Raw genomic sequence first — 15,107 nt, 5'->3', positions numbered from 1 at the left:
GAAGCTCTCATAGCTGCCCTCGGTCATGGGAAGGATAGAACACAGAAACCGGGCAGAACAGCAAGTCCATCAGGAGAAAACCAAAAGATAAAGAAGAGAGATTGTCAAGGTAGACCCTGAAGGTCTTTTCAACCAACCAGGTGAATCCAGAAGCAAGATCATTTTACTTTTATGTAAAGACAGTGTTTTTATCTTTTAAAAGAAAAATATAAATAAAATAACTTAAAGTTTTAACCTGAAACAGTGGTTATTACAAAGCCTACTTTGCTTACTTAGCAACGTGGGACCCAGGATACTAAGTGGTAAGTAAATTAAATCTTCTATGAAGATATGGGTTGTACCGGGGAATAACTTGAAAATATAGATTGACCTGAATAGCACCCACCTAAGTCTGCACAGGAGTCAGGGAGTGAGAATCGCTGTTCACCATTTAGAATGTCTTATTGACCTATTTTGGTAAAGGGGGAATTCTAAGAATAGTGGTGAGTTTTCTACTTCATGGTGCCCAACGTGGGGCTAGAATATCAGGAGATTCTAGTTAAGTGAAGTGGGGGCTAGAATATTAGACGTTTCTAGTTCCTAAACAATGGTTAGAATATTAGAAGTTTATAACCGGCACAAAGGCTCGAATATTAGAAGTTTCTAGTCTATGTGTGAGTCAAACTTTACCTGCCGAGTTTAATTTGGAAAGTCATGTGTGATTGACTTTTGTAAGGATATTCTGTGGATCGGGGGGGGGGACATAAAACTCAGGTTGGGTGTGAAAATCAGTAGACTAGAAGATACTGGCCCTGAGAAAAAGTCTGCAAGACATCTTGGTGACAGCACCAAAAATCTTGCATCCATTACTGGTAAAAGGAGGCCAAAAAATAAATCATCCTTAGAGTCAGGCAGATTGAGAGGGAAAGCCTAGAGAAATAGAGATGCCTAGAAACCTAAGAGACCAATAACCAATCGACCCTTAACTAAAACAGGAAGATAGTGCCTTAGTACCCTTGGATAGGGCCCAGGAAGGGTACTTATCCTTAATTTCAGAGTGCACCTGAAAGGGAGAACCAGGAACAGAAGTTAGAAATCCACAAAAATGGCAATTAAGAGTAATCCTCTTGCTCTGAAACACGGTCATGAGAGATGAAGCAATGGAACGAGAGTGGAAAAGATTAACAGAGGCAAAAAAGAGATAAGAGAGACTTATCATAACGGAGGGGTCTCAATTTTTGTTAGAGTACCTAAAACCCTACAGTATAGAGATCCAAGATCTCGGTGGATAAATGAGTGTGTGTTTAATAAGCATTTGTGAAGCCCTACAGAGTAGAGATCAAAGATCTGGGTGGATGAATGAGTGTGTGTGTGTGTTTGATAAGGATTTGTGAATTTCCCTTGGTGTTTGTAGTTTTTAAAATGTTGTATTTTGCAAAACCAAGTTTCAGATCAATTAGAAGTTATAAACGGCAGGTAGAAATGTGACCAGTATTATGAGGTAGTAATATAAGTATGTTCAGAACTAAATTGGTCTTAGCATAAATACAAAAAGAAGTTTTACTCGGGAGCAGTCAGAGCTGTGCAGGAAATTACTTTGAAACTAACGTGTTGAAATTGACATGGCACAGCTCACCAGGGTCCTAGTGCCCGATGACTCACAAGAAAGTCACTAGCAGGAAAAATTATGTTGAGAATGTTAAATACATGGTAGAAGGAGCGTTAGGGACTAAAGATATTAGACCAGAAGTTAGATTAGGAGAATTACTTGCAGTATCAGGAAATGAGAATCTGATTGCAGTTAAGGGTTTAATAAAATTAGATGCACGAAAAATTAGGATATTAAAACCAATTGATAACACAGAGGAAGTTTGGGTGAAGCTATCAACTAAAACCACAGGCAAAGTAATCAGTGAAGCTGTTAAAGATAAAGACACAATTGTTCAAGATTTGGGTAAACATACAGTTGAATTAGAGAAGCATGGCGCCTGGAGGAAAATAAATTGTATCGGAACTAAAACATCTGACATAACTGAACAATAATAGAGGGATCATGATACTCCATAGACAACCTATCGGCAGCAAACAAAGAAACGTAATCAGTCAGGAATTGAGAATATGCGTTGATAAATCAAGGGCTGTTAGTAATGGACCTCAGTTTAAAATGATTCATTGTGAACATAATGAAACATTGTGTCAAGGATCTGGTGCATTTTGTAGCCCAATTGTTTGGACAGGGAGTAGTCATATGAAGCCCAGGAGAATGGCAGATACAGAGTATTCAGGCGATTTGATACTGCATTTAAAACGACAACGATGGGGAAATGCTGCTGCTCCCAGGGAAATTTGGAAAATTCAGTTTTGCCACAATTGTTTTGTAAAATATCAGGCAACACTAATGATTAAGGTTTGTGACCACAAGATAGATTTTGACCCTGGGAGGTGTAATTGTATATGGGATGGTATGATAATGACGAACTGTAATTACTGCAGAGAAAACCTAGCTCACGACGATATAATTCTGAAAGGATGTGCAGGATTGTGGAGAAGTGACAAACTTATAGTCCCAATTAGTGAGGGAGTACATAGTGTAAAATATGGTGGGATGACCCGGGGACGTAAAATTAGCTTCACAGTGTTTAGAGACTGTATCACTGCAATGATGCCATGCCACAGGATAGATCATAGCCACAAACCAATTGGACAAGGGAAAAAGGAATGTTGTACAAAATTAATGGTTGACCCGGGATATGGATTTGGAAAAAATATGAACCAAAAAAGACCCCGAGACAGGGACGGGGGTTATGTAGACAGATTTAAAACCCCGGACGATGGCCAGGCTATAGAGGGAAAGGAATGTTGTTTATGAGTGTCAGGGGATTGCTGCACTTACTGGTATTATGTGACGATGTAGAGTGGGAAGACAGTGAATTAAAACCTGTTAGCAGCATTGATAGGACAGATGATAAAGTTAAAGTGTCATGGTTGGAACTTACCTTTCATAAAAATCTGGTCATAATAAAAAATAAAGAAATTGAAGTAAAAGCAGTAGCAATACCCGAAATGTATCAGGGTAAGTTTCCGAACAGATTGGACCACTGAACGAGCAAAAGAGGAGGAGTTTGAGATTCTTCGAATCTCACTCAGGGGTGCAGTGATAGAAGGAGGAGGCTTAACAGGCCTCAACTGTATGATATACATAAATGATCAGGAAAACAAACCAGTTATAAAAGAAAAAAAGAAAGAAATGGTGGCAAAGGAAATTCGGAAGTCCTGGCGAGGGCACTTCTGGAGTATCCAAACAAAAATAGAAAATACAAATTAAAGAAGAAGGCCCTCTCCAACCTTGACCTGTTAGTTTGATTTTTCAGATGGAAAAAATAATACAGATCTACTTGTTTGGATGAAGGACGAGGACTACACTCCAGAGAAAAAGAAGGATCAAGTTTGAAGAATGGAGGGAAAAAGCTAGGACTAGGAGTAGGCTAGATGGGTTAAAATGTGGGGAGCACTTAAAAGCAGCCTGGGATATGTACTAAACTTATCAGATAAATTAAAGATTTTTAGATAGTACTCGGGGGGGGGGGGGGAAACTAATGCTACTCAATGGGACCCCGAGAAAGGGCAAGTTAAGATAGGAAATGCGTTACCAAACAAAACCACAAGTAGGAGTAATAGTTGCTGCATTGCTCTGGAAAATGGGAATTTTTAAATTATGTCAAAACTTATGTTGCAAATGTTGAAATAAAATTACTCAACGGAAAGAACGAAAAATGATACAATTGGCGACATATTTGAGAGAATTAAATGAGAGCCCAGAGGAAAACTTTACAGGTTGGAAACAAATCAAAATATCAAATTATTACGGAGCAGTGAAACCTTCGGTCACACATCTCTGACTGGACATGTGTCCTGGACATCAGCTGATGGATGATCTGTGGTCTCCATGGGGCACGTACTACGCGGTGGAGTTATTAAGGGTCTCGGCAGACAGCAGCGACTGACGAGGAACCCCCACATGCTAAATGACAATAGTTTTAAAACAATTTTGCAGCTTGATGCCACGGCGGGAAATTTGTCACCATTGCAGCTAACAATATTGCATTGGAGAGCTGTAATAGTTATTAAGGAAAAAATGTCATGTATATTGTTAGAGACTGTTATATATGTATGAGAAAGGGACTTAACATGGCTTGGCATAGTGATGTCCAATTGATAACGAAAGAATGCTGTTTATTTTAGCAAGAGGGAGGTTTAAAGCACACTAAATTAAAATAGGTGGCAGACAGGTGAGTAATAAAACAATTAGGAAAGGATTGGGTGATGTTGGACCATAACTCATGGTAAAGAGAAGAGTGAGGTCTACAGATACAATTGATAAGCTTCTAGCCAAAAGCAGCAGGACAGAATCTGACAGAGTTAAATAGAGATTGAGAAAGAAGGCAAGTCATAGCATCAGATGAACCAGCACGAGGATTTCAGTATGCATGATAATGGGGATTTATGTGCCGTTCAAGAACTTGATCAGCAATCACCAAAGGTGAGGATTTTTCTAAACTGTGTGAATGTTTTAATAGAGGGGGTAAACATGGGATAAATAAACAAAGTATAATAGTGGTAGTTTAGTGTGTTTTCTTGATTTAACTGCACGCAACATCACAAATACTATTGACGTTGTTAACACTCCATATTTTGTATGTTATAACTATTGGTCCCCAGTGCTGGCTTATAAAGCACTCGGATAGAGCTACAAAGGGATGTGTCGATATTGTACTTTATCCTTTAGTGTTAAAATTGTGATAACTGCTGAAAATATGTAAAGTTGTAACACACAAACTATTTGTGTGGTTAGGTAATGAGCAATGTGTTAAGATAAGACATTTTTTTTTTTGACTGTGTATTTAACAATAGGGAGAATTCAAAATTTATTTGGAAGAAAAAGTGATGGTTCGATGTGACGAAAGAGGATTCAATTGGGTTGTACCCCCAAAAGTGGAATGTATTAAATGTGCCTACTGATGTCCGAGGGGTGGTTTTGCGACTACTGCTGGCTTATTATGTTGCAAATGTTCTAATGGCAAATATACGCTTCATGTGGTAAGGGAGATGATAACGGATAAAGGGATTTGAAGGAAACTTGGCAGAAAGTTATTATCTCATATAAACCAGGGGCTGGCAGACGTACATGGTTCAGAACAATGTTAGACATCAATGAGAGGAAGTCAGGAATAGAAGCAGAATTGACTGAACCTGTTAAATCGATGAAGCAAGGGAATCAGTGGATAGTACATGATATCATAATTTACGATTCCATTGAGAAACGGAATGCAATTTGGACAACAGAAAAATGGGACATTAGACAGCCAGTGATGGACAAAAGACCGTTTGGATTACTCATGGACTGAGTTGGGTGCAGTTTCTAAAGGACACGAGGAAGCTTCTACGGTGCTGCTACCCCAAGGAAGTAAAATGCTTTGGAGGTGGTGAAACACACAGATGTAGCTATTGCGTTACCTTCCTGAGCAGCTACAGCTATGGTTCACGGTGATTGGACTTGAGGAAAGAACGAAAAAAGAGTCTATCGACACTGGTCTGGGATATGGACGGGCAGCATGGTAGCATGGTGGATAGCACAATTGCTTCACAGCTCCAGGGTCCCAGGTTCGATTCCGGCTTGGGTCACTGTCTGTGCGGAGTCTGCACATCCTCCCCGTGTGTGCGTGGGTTTCCTCCGGGTGCTCCGGTTTCCTCCCACAGTCCAAAGATGTGCAGGTTAGGTGGATTGGCCATGATAAATTGTCCTTAATGTCCAAAATTGCCCTCAGTGTTGGGTGGGGTTACTGAGATATGGTGGAGGTGTTGACCTTGGGTAGGGTGCTCTTTCCAAGAGCCGGTGCAGACTCGATGGGCCAAATGGCCTCCTTCTGCACTGTAAATTCTATGATGGATAAATTTCTGATTGATTTCGGTGCACAATTTAAAATCACGAAATGTTCATACAAATGACAAAGATCGGGGATATATGTTAGTCGGTACAATTGGATGGGGGGATAATTGACTGAAAGATATAGTTATGTTTCAAATGCCAAGAGGGGTGTAAAGTAAAAATGGGAAAATATGACATTTGAAACATGGAAGTCTGGCAAAACCTGACCTGAGGGTATCTGAGAAAATATAGGGAAGAATCCCACGAAGGGTTAACAGCAGCAGCAAAAGAAGTTTGAAATGCAGATAGCCTTTATCAAACAGGCGTTAAGAAAACAGCTAGTGACAGCTCAAACTGTAAAACTGATGCCTGTCTTTGAAGTTAAAACAGATTGAACTTTTAGTTCCATGGAGAGAAACAATATTTTGCACCTTCTTTGAAATTAATTATTTTAGTAAGCCGTTAATAAAGAATTGCCAGGATCTTCAGTTGAATTAGGTGACAAATGTTTAGGTGTGAAATTTTGCGGACACCAATTCAATATGCGAAGCCGGAGATGAAGGGCGCAATTCTCCCATCGGGAGACTAAGTGCCGACGCGGAGTGAAAATTTGAAACCATTTGCTGTCGCGAATGGCGTCACACCGCTACTGGCCCATTCGGGGCCGGAGACTTTGTGCCGTTTGGGGGGGGGCAGGGCGCTGGAGTGATCCGCGCCGTTTTTGGCACCGTGTTCCAACCATCGCGCCAATTATCGGAGAATCCCGCCCATGGTATTGGGTTAGGGATATAAGGGAGTTGTGATGAAGGACATCTTTACTCATTGAGTGGTAATGACCTGAAACTTGCCACCATTGAGGGTGGTGGAAACAGGGACAAGAGTTTCAAAAAATAAACTGGATCATCGCTTGAGGGAAATAAATTTGCAGTGTTATGGTTTAGAACGGGAGAATGGGACAGAATGAACTGTAAGAGAGCTGACATGGACTTGGTGGGCTGAATGGTCTCCCTCTGTGATTTCGTAACTACTTGTTTTTGTATTAGATGTGGCTCAGTTGGTAGCAAACTCCCCTCAGAGTTAGAAGATTGGGGGTTAAGCACATCAGAGACTTGAGCAAAAAAGCAAGGCTATGTCATACTGTGGGAGTCCAAAAGACGTGTTTGTGAGGTCAATTGGACATTCTGAATTTTCCCTCAGTGTATCCGAACAGGTGCCGGAGTGTGGCAACTGGGGGATTTTCACAGTAATTTAATTGCAGTGTTAATGACCTGAAACTTGCCACCATTGAAGGTGGTGGAAACTACTTGTGACACTAGTAAAGATTGTTGTTGTTATTGTTGAGTGCAGTAAGTATTGTTAGAGATGCTGTGTGGAATTTTGCACTCTATTCAGAGTGTTGGCTGGAGTGATAAAACCTGCATGTAGCTATCCAGCTGAGTTTTCTCTCCAGGCTATCTGGCACTCTGTGCACAGAAAATCTGGGACGTGATTTCCACCGTCACACTGGCGGGGCGGGACCTGCTGGAGCCGGCCAATCCTTACCCTGCTACGAGCACTGGCACAACCACCCCAACGCAAATGGGCAACCCACCCAATGGAGCTCCCAAAAGGGCCTACCCCTGGCAATGTCTGGTCAGCAGTGCCATGAGACAGTGCTGCCTGGGCATGTCTCCCCAGTCCTCTGCCCTGCCCCCAGGGGCACCCCGGGTGGATTCCCCTCCACTGCATCATGTTTTGAAGCTGTTGTAAACTTGGCCAGTGACATCATATTGGCAATATCTTTATTTATATGGTGGGGGAGCCCGCTAATTATATTAAAATGTATTTAAATAAACTTCCCATGTTATGTCACCGGCCAGAGGTGTTGGGGGGGGGGGGAATCGGAAAACGAGGTCTTGCTGGCGAGAATCTCGTTTTCTGACTCTCGTAATATTTTGGGCCCTCATCACCGTTTACGCTTATGGTGAAGGTGGGCTGAAAATCGCCCGGTGTCTTTCAGCTGACATTAATGTGAAGAACAGCAGCAGAGTATTCCCTGCTGCCCTGACCAATGTTTATCACTAAACAGGATGCTGAAAATCAGAACTAAATGCAGATAGTGCTGGAAATTTTCAGCAGGTCTGGCAGCAACTGTGAAGAGAGAACAAAGTTATTGTTTCAGATCTGTAGCTGTATTGATGAAAGTTCACAGACTTGAAAGATGATTTCTGCTTTATTTTCCCCGGATGCTACTGATGCTCAGTGTTTCTAACTTTCTGCTTTTAATCACTAAACAGATTATCTGGTCATTATCTCATGCTTCTTTGATGCGTGCAAATTGTTGCTGGGTTTCCTGCAGTGACTACATTTCGAAAATTTCAATGGCTGCAAGTCACTTTGGGATATTTTGAAGCTGTGATAGCTGTCATGATATTCAGATAAACATATCATGGTGCAAACACACATACACACTGATGGACAGATCAACGGACCAATCAACACACACGCAACATCACAGCCAATCACCAGTGAGAGCACACGCACTATAGAACGGGGAACACCACAGTTCCCGCTCATTCCAGCAGGAGACAGCTCAGGGCACAGAGCTCACAGCGTGCCACTCAGACATACACCATGTGCTGAGTGCCTCTCTAAGATAGTTTAGGGCTAGGTCCACAGGTTAACGGGTAAATTACGAACCACAGTCATAAGTTTACAGCTGTTGTTATCAAGAGTAATAAAACAGAGTTGTACCATCTACAACCGTGTTGGTTCATCTGTATAGCGGAACACCCAACACGACAATAGCCATTCTGTAAATTCACAACTTTATGTCTTCCTAAATAAGAACTAGTTGACTATCAAATTTATATTGGTCAATTACAGTGCAGTACATTTTCAAGTCAATTCTCAATTCTGGCACACCTATTCACCCCCATCAGAAATAACAATAGTTGAAGCACTTTTTTTAAAAGTGAGATTTTGAACTCTTAACTGCAGCTTACTGTGAAGACACCAAATTACTACTCACCTTATTAAACTCTACTGTTCTGAGCCCTTGAATCTCTGTCCCTTCATTAAATAATAAAAAGAAAGCAGATTGTGAACAAACTTTGTTTTGAAATCATTAGTTTTAATTATGACTAATTTATCAGTAGAACAGATGCAGGATAATACAATTTACATGCTTCTACATTTCAAGGAATAGATTAAATTGTTTGATAGCTACACTGAAGGTTACAAATGCAGTGTCTGTCCCTTCCAAACTAAGGAAAGTGTGCAAATATGAACTTACAGGTTCTCCACTTCCATTAACTCCTGCGCAATGATTGGTCTGCCTGACCCACTTGGAAAATCGAACAGAATCAAACCGTAAAGAGCAAGGCATGATAATCTACTCTGAGGTATGAGATTGCAATTAACGACAAATCTGGACTGATTAACAATTGACAGTGCCAATGTTTAGGCCAAAGCAAACTTATGCCTTGTGGAAAAGTTATGATGCAATCTGGTTCTATTCAAGTGTCCCCAAAAGTTAACCAAGTGCATGCTATTTCTGCATATGGAAAACATTGCGAGTCCACCTCGGCACCATTGCCGGCGAAGACAGAAAGTTTAGCAGGCAGCCAAATCTCCATTCACTGCAGCGGGAACGGAGAATCCCGCCGGTCCCGCTGGTGTGAAGAAACAGAGGATCAAAGTCAAGATTTAAAATTGCACCTGGACAAAAAACATATAGAATTAGGATCATCATCACTCCTAATTAGAGAAGAATCCTGGGAATAACTAAAAATACACAGACAAATTATTGCTCAACAAAAAATAATAGATTGTTCAATCTCTTGACATTTGAACAAATATTGGGTTCTTCTGGGAGACAACAGTTAAACAAACACATTTATTAATACCCCAATGGATAGAAAAAAAATCTCTGAATAATGTATTAGTTTCTGAGCATGAACCAGTAACTGATTAAATAATTTAGCTAATATACTGTCTACTTATAACAGAGTGGACTAAAGTTCTGATACCCAATCACAATGTGTTGCATTTTCCAACCATTGGATATAGGAAAAATTCCTGCTCGATCAAATAGCAATTTAAAGGCTACTAGAGTTCTGGCAAAGGTGTAATATTGCTTGCAGACTAGTTTTGACAGTTTGGAAGAGCTAATTACACCACCTTTAGCATTTCTGGTGCCTTTATATACCAGCTGAATTGACTGGAGTGCAGAAGCCTGTCACAATGATGAAGGAAAAAATCCTGGAATTATACATGAAAATATTAGACTTTAAAAAGGAGCCGAGATTTATATTTTAAAAATGGACAGACACAAAAGATAACTGAGAATTACCCGCGAGTGACTAATAGGGAAGGCTGCAAGGTTTTTCTCTGGAACAATGGAACCCTTCCCTGTGCTTCCAGACGAGGTACTTGTAAAACCATCCAAAGACTGATTACCATCTCCAGTAAAGTGTTAAGGTCCAGGGTTTAGAGAACCCCAAAGTGTATCATGGAGTTCACCGACCCTTAACGTTGAATTTATTGTGGTTATGGGGAGCACATGGGCCTGCCTTTCAGATGTTATTCAACAGTGTCATAGTATTTTTAAATTAAAACAATGTTTATTTATGAAACCAGTTAACACTTTATAAACCCACAGTAAACATCTCAACAACTATCAACACCAATAAATCCCCCAAAGAATACAGTACTCGACAGATAACCCTTGATAAATTCCCAAACAACATCCAGAAGACAAAAGACCCTTTTAACACAGAGATCAGGTTTAAATTCTCTAATGAGAGCAGTTATCCCTTTGAAATCATCCAAATGAACACTCTTTAGCTTGTAGAGAGATCCATGCATATGGCTTTCACTGCAGCTCTTCTCTCTGAAAACCAAACTAAAAACTCACTCTGTAGCAGCCTGCTCAAAAACGAAAGTAAAGCAGACAGACAGCCAAGCTCTATCCACACTCTGACATCACTGCTAAACACCCATTTCTTAAAGACTCAGGGGTGGGATTCTCCTGTACCCGGCGGGGGGTCTGGGCGGGATGGAGTTGCATGAACCACTCCGGCGTCGGGCTGCCCCAAAGGTGAGCAATCCTCCGCACCTTCAGGGGCTAGGCCCGCCCCGGAGTGGTTGGCGCCCCGCCGGCCCGCATGGAAAGCCTTTAGCGCTGCACCAGCCGGGGTTGAAGGGACTCCGCCGGCCGTCGTAGGTCCGCGCATGCTTGGGAGCGTCAGCGGCTGCTGACGTCATCCCCGCGCATGCGCAGGGGAGGGTTCACCTACGCATCGGCCATCGCGGAGGCTTACACGGCCGGCGCATAGGAATAGAGTACCCCCATGGCACAGGCCCGCCCGTGGATCGGTGGGCCCTGACCACGGGCCAGGCCACCGTGGGGGCATTCCCCGGGGCCAGATCGCCCCGCGCCCCCTCCGAGGACCCTGGAGCCCGCCTGCGCCGCCACGTCCCGTCGGTAAGGGACCAACTCCAAATTACGCCGGCAGGACTGCATAGAACGGGCGGGACTTCGGCCCATCACGGGCCGGAGAATCGCCGGGGGGAGCCTGCCAACCGGCGCACCGCGATTCCCGCCCCTGCCAAATCTCCGGCGCCGGAGAATTCGGCAGCCAGCAGGGGTGGGATTCATGCCGCCCCCCCGGCGATTCTCCAACCTGGCGGGGTGTCGGAGAATCCTGACCCCATTTCTTAAAGGTATTCTCACATGACAAAAGACAAAAAAAAGTAATGACTCTCTCTTCTCAAGAACCCTGGGTATAATTGCCTCGAGGAGTGTGAGAAAAGCAATTCAAAGTTACCACATTGAAGGTGTGACCAGGGCAGGAACCCTGCAAAGCAGCCAGCTTTAACAGGAACAACTAAAAGTCTCTCTGACTGTGGAAGTCGATCAGTCAGCAGAAGGATTGCAGCTGGAAAAATAACTGAAATCTCTACTGAACTGCAGCACAAACTGAAGAATTAACTATTCACCAGCAGAAGCCAACTATACTCAAAGCAATCGTTAACGGCTGCAACGAGACATCTACTCCTCGCAACTCAAGGACTGTTCTGTATAACTTCTTATTTATATTTATTCAATAATAATCTTTATTAGAGTCACAAGTAGGCTTACATTAACACCGCAACAAAGTTATTGAGAAAATCCCCTAGTCACCACACTTCGGCGCCTGTTCAGGTACATCGAGGGAGAATTCAGAACATCCAATTCACCTAACAAGCACGTCTTTCGGGGCTATTACTATTACACTCAATTCTTACTTCTAATCTGTATGAATGTAGATGCCTGTATTTTCTCATTTCTCCATACCTTCAGTAGTGGTTGCACCATCGTAACTCAAGAAAGCCTGGTTGAATTGGTTCCTTTTTAAACGTTAGTTTTGAGTTTGGAAAAGGTATCCAAGGGAAAGGGAACCTTGTTAGATTAAACCTTTGTTGCTACCACCAAGGGTGGGTTGAATAAACACACGGAGCCAGTCATCTCTCCTCACCCTGGTTTGTGGCACCTACACCTCAGGAACAGCAGCGTTCAAGGCGGCAGCTCACTACTACCTTCTAAAGGGCAACTACAGATAGGCACTAGATGCTGGCCTAGCCAGCGACACCCACATGCCGTACATTCATTTAGAAAAAACTTTGGCGGTATCCCAACCGGACGCTGACAAATTGAGGGGTCTTGCTTGGATCAACAACTCTTAAGGGGCTGGTTTAGCACAGGGCTAAATCGCTGGCTTTGAAAGCAGACTAAGGCAGGCCAGCAGCACGGTTCAATTCCCGTACCAGCCTCCCCGAACAGGCATCAGAATGTGGCGACTAGGGGCTTTTCACAGTAACTTCATTTGAAGCCTACTTGTGATAATAAGTGATTTTCATTTTCATTTATGGAACGCCACCTGGAGCTGGTCATAACAAGCCTAAAGTTTAGTCACTATAAATTGCACTCCTCCTATCAAAGATGCTCAGTCAACCAAAACAAGGTATGCTAGTATTGCTCGAGGCCTGTAAAAACATACCGTGGTAGGTGACTCTGGTAAGAATGTCATATACTCAATTGGAAATCAAATGAAATCAAAAGTCAGAGTTGATGAGGAGTTGAACGTAGCAATGGTCACATTGATACCCGTAATATGCAAAGAGCTTCTTGAAACTTCCTGACAGAAATATAACGATTATATTTCCAACTGCAATTCGTGTTAAGTCTGATGCAGAGAAAATATTATACGAGTAGTTGAAAGCAACCAACTTTTAAATCATAGGTCCAACTATGGTTCTGATAGGGATTTTGTTCTATCATGATCCTATTATTAATGGTGATTAACTTTTCAATGGTGGTCTTTATGGTTTCAAAGGATTTAATTTAATAATCTTTATTGTGATAAGTAGGCTTACATTAACACTGTGATGAAGTTACTGTGAAAAGCCCCTAGTCGCCACATTCTGGCGCCTGTTCGGGTAGAATTCAGAATGTCCAATTCACCTAACAGCACGTCTTTCAGGACTTATGGGAGGAAACCGGAGCACCTGGAGGAAACCCACACAGACACAGGGAGAACATGTAGACTCCACACAGACAGTGATCCAAGCTGGGAATTGAACCTGGGACCCTAGATCTGTGAAACTAGTGCTACCCACTGTACCAAATCAACTGTCTCAGCATGGGTAAAGCTCTGATTCTTACCTCTTAAATTTACACTCATGAAAGGTTACTTTATTGCCAAAATTTATCTCCTGAGAAGAGCTCCTTCACAAGTATGTTAAAAGTCACAAGGATGTGATATTCACAATATCAATAGGTTTAACAACATCCTCAGAGCAGTTTTGCCCTGCCACTGGAACCAATATCTACCTCCCCCACCCCACCATTGGAGTTTTATGCCACAGTATTTTTGTTCACACGATACACTGCAGAAGCTTAACATCAGCACCTCCTTTCCCACCACCTCTACCATGGAGAAAAATGAGAGCAGTAATGTTGTGGGAACAAAATTACCTCCAAGTCACACACCGTCGTAACCTGGACATTTATTACAGTTCTTTCAGAGTCACTGGATCAAAATCATAGAATGGCAAAGGGAGAACAATCACAAAAATTGGAGCAGTTGAACGGGCGACACGGTGGCACAGTGGTTAGCACTGCTACCTCACAGCTCCAGGGACCCGGATTCAATTCCGGCCTCGGGTGACTGTCTGTGTGGAGTTTGCATTTTCTCCCCGCGTGTGAATAGGTTTCCTCCGGGTGCTCCAGTTTCCTCCCATAGTCCAAAGCTGTGCAGGCCAGGTGGGTTGGCCATGCTAAATTGCCCCATAGTGTCCAAAAGGGTAGGTGGGGTTACTGGGTTATGGGGATAGGGTGGAGTCGTGGGTTTAAGTAGGGTGCTCTTTCCAAGGGCCTGTGCAGACTCGATGGGTCAAATGGCCTCCTTTTGCAATGTAGGATGCACCCACATCCCACAAACAAAATTTCAAAAGTGCACTGTGTAGAAATGGGATAATTCCCACCAGGGGAGCTATCTTGACTTGAAAGATTACAAAGGATTCAGCGATGGCACAAGATGAAAATTTCAAAATACAGCACGTTTCTAGATATTATTCTACCTTTGCTGGTACAGGAGATAATGGCTTTTATGGGTTTGATCCAGAAGTATAGATGGCGAGTTCTGAGAAAATAAGCAATGATGACTTTCATAAGAAAAAAGGCTTCAAGCCTTGAACAGGAATCGTACATCCTGAATAAATAAACAAACAGCCTGTCTTTCAGATTCCTGTTCTGAAGGAAGGGCTAAAACTGAACTGTTAACCCAAATGTTTAGAGAAGCTGACAATCCCTTGCGTATTTACAGGATTTTACTTTTGGTTGTATAATTTTAGATGGAGTGGACAATCACAGAATGAGATTCTCAGTTCACTGACGTGGCAAAAACACTGTTGTGGTTTGCCCAGCTAGTGACCTCGCATTACTCCACGATACAATGCAGAGGGAAAATAATGCCTCTACAATTCATACTCACTGACATTATCCGTTCCATAGGAAAAATGAATGGAGACATGTCAAAATACTTTGAGGCTTGTTTACATAAATGTTGATATCCAGATGCAATTCAATGTAAATTGTTAAAATTGATAATCTGGTGACTGCCAGTTGAAGTTATGTACTTTTACTAAGCAACTTGCATACCCAATTTGTTAGTAAACC

General features: G+C 42.3%; 1 protein-coding gene across 18 annotated transcripts in view; it reads right to left on the bottom strand.

Annotated features, from left to right (window-relative positions):
- Nucleotides 1-15,107, bottom strand: part of LOC140429761 (multiple PDZ domain protein) — a 488,055-nt gene that overhangs the window by 16,775 nt on the left and 456,173 nt on the right. For all 18 annotated transcript variants that reach the window (XM_072517160.1, XM_072517164.1, XM_072517169.1 and 15 more), the window contains one exon: nucleotides 8,916-8,956. In XM_072517160.1, coding sequence (XP_072373261.1) covers nucleotides 8,916-8,956 — 41 coding nt within the window. The remainder of the gene's footprint in view (nucleotides 1-8,915; nucleotides 8,957-15,107) is intronic.

The sequence above is a fragment of the Scyliorhinus torazame genome, chromosome 9 (assembly GCF_047496885.1).
Source record: "Scyliorhinus torazame isolate Kashiwa2021f chromosome 9, sScyTor2.1, whole genome shotgun sequence".
NCBI lineage: Eukaryota > Metazoa > Chordata > Chondrichthyes > Carcharhiniformes > Scyliorhinidae > Scyliorhinus > Scyliorhinus torazame.
This window is presented reverse-complemented; position numbering and strand designations above follow the sequence as displayed.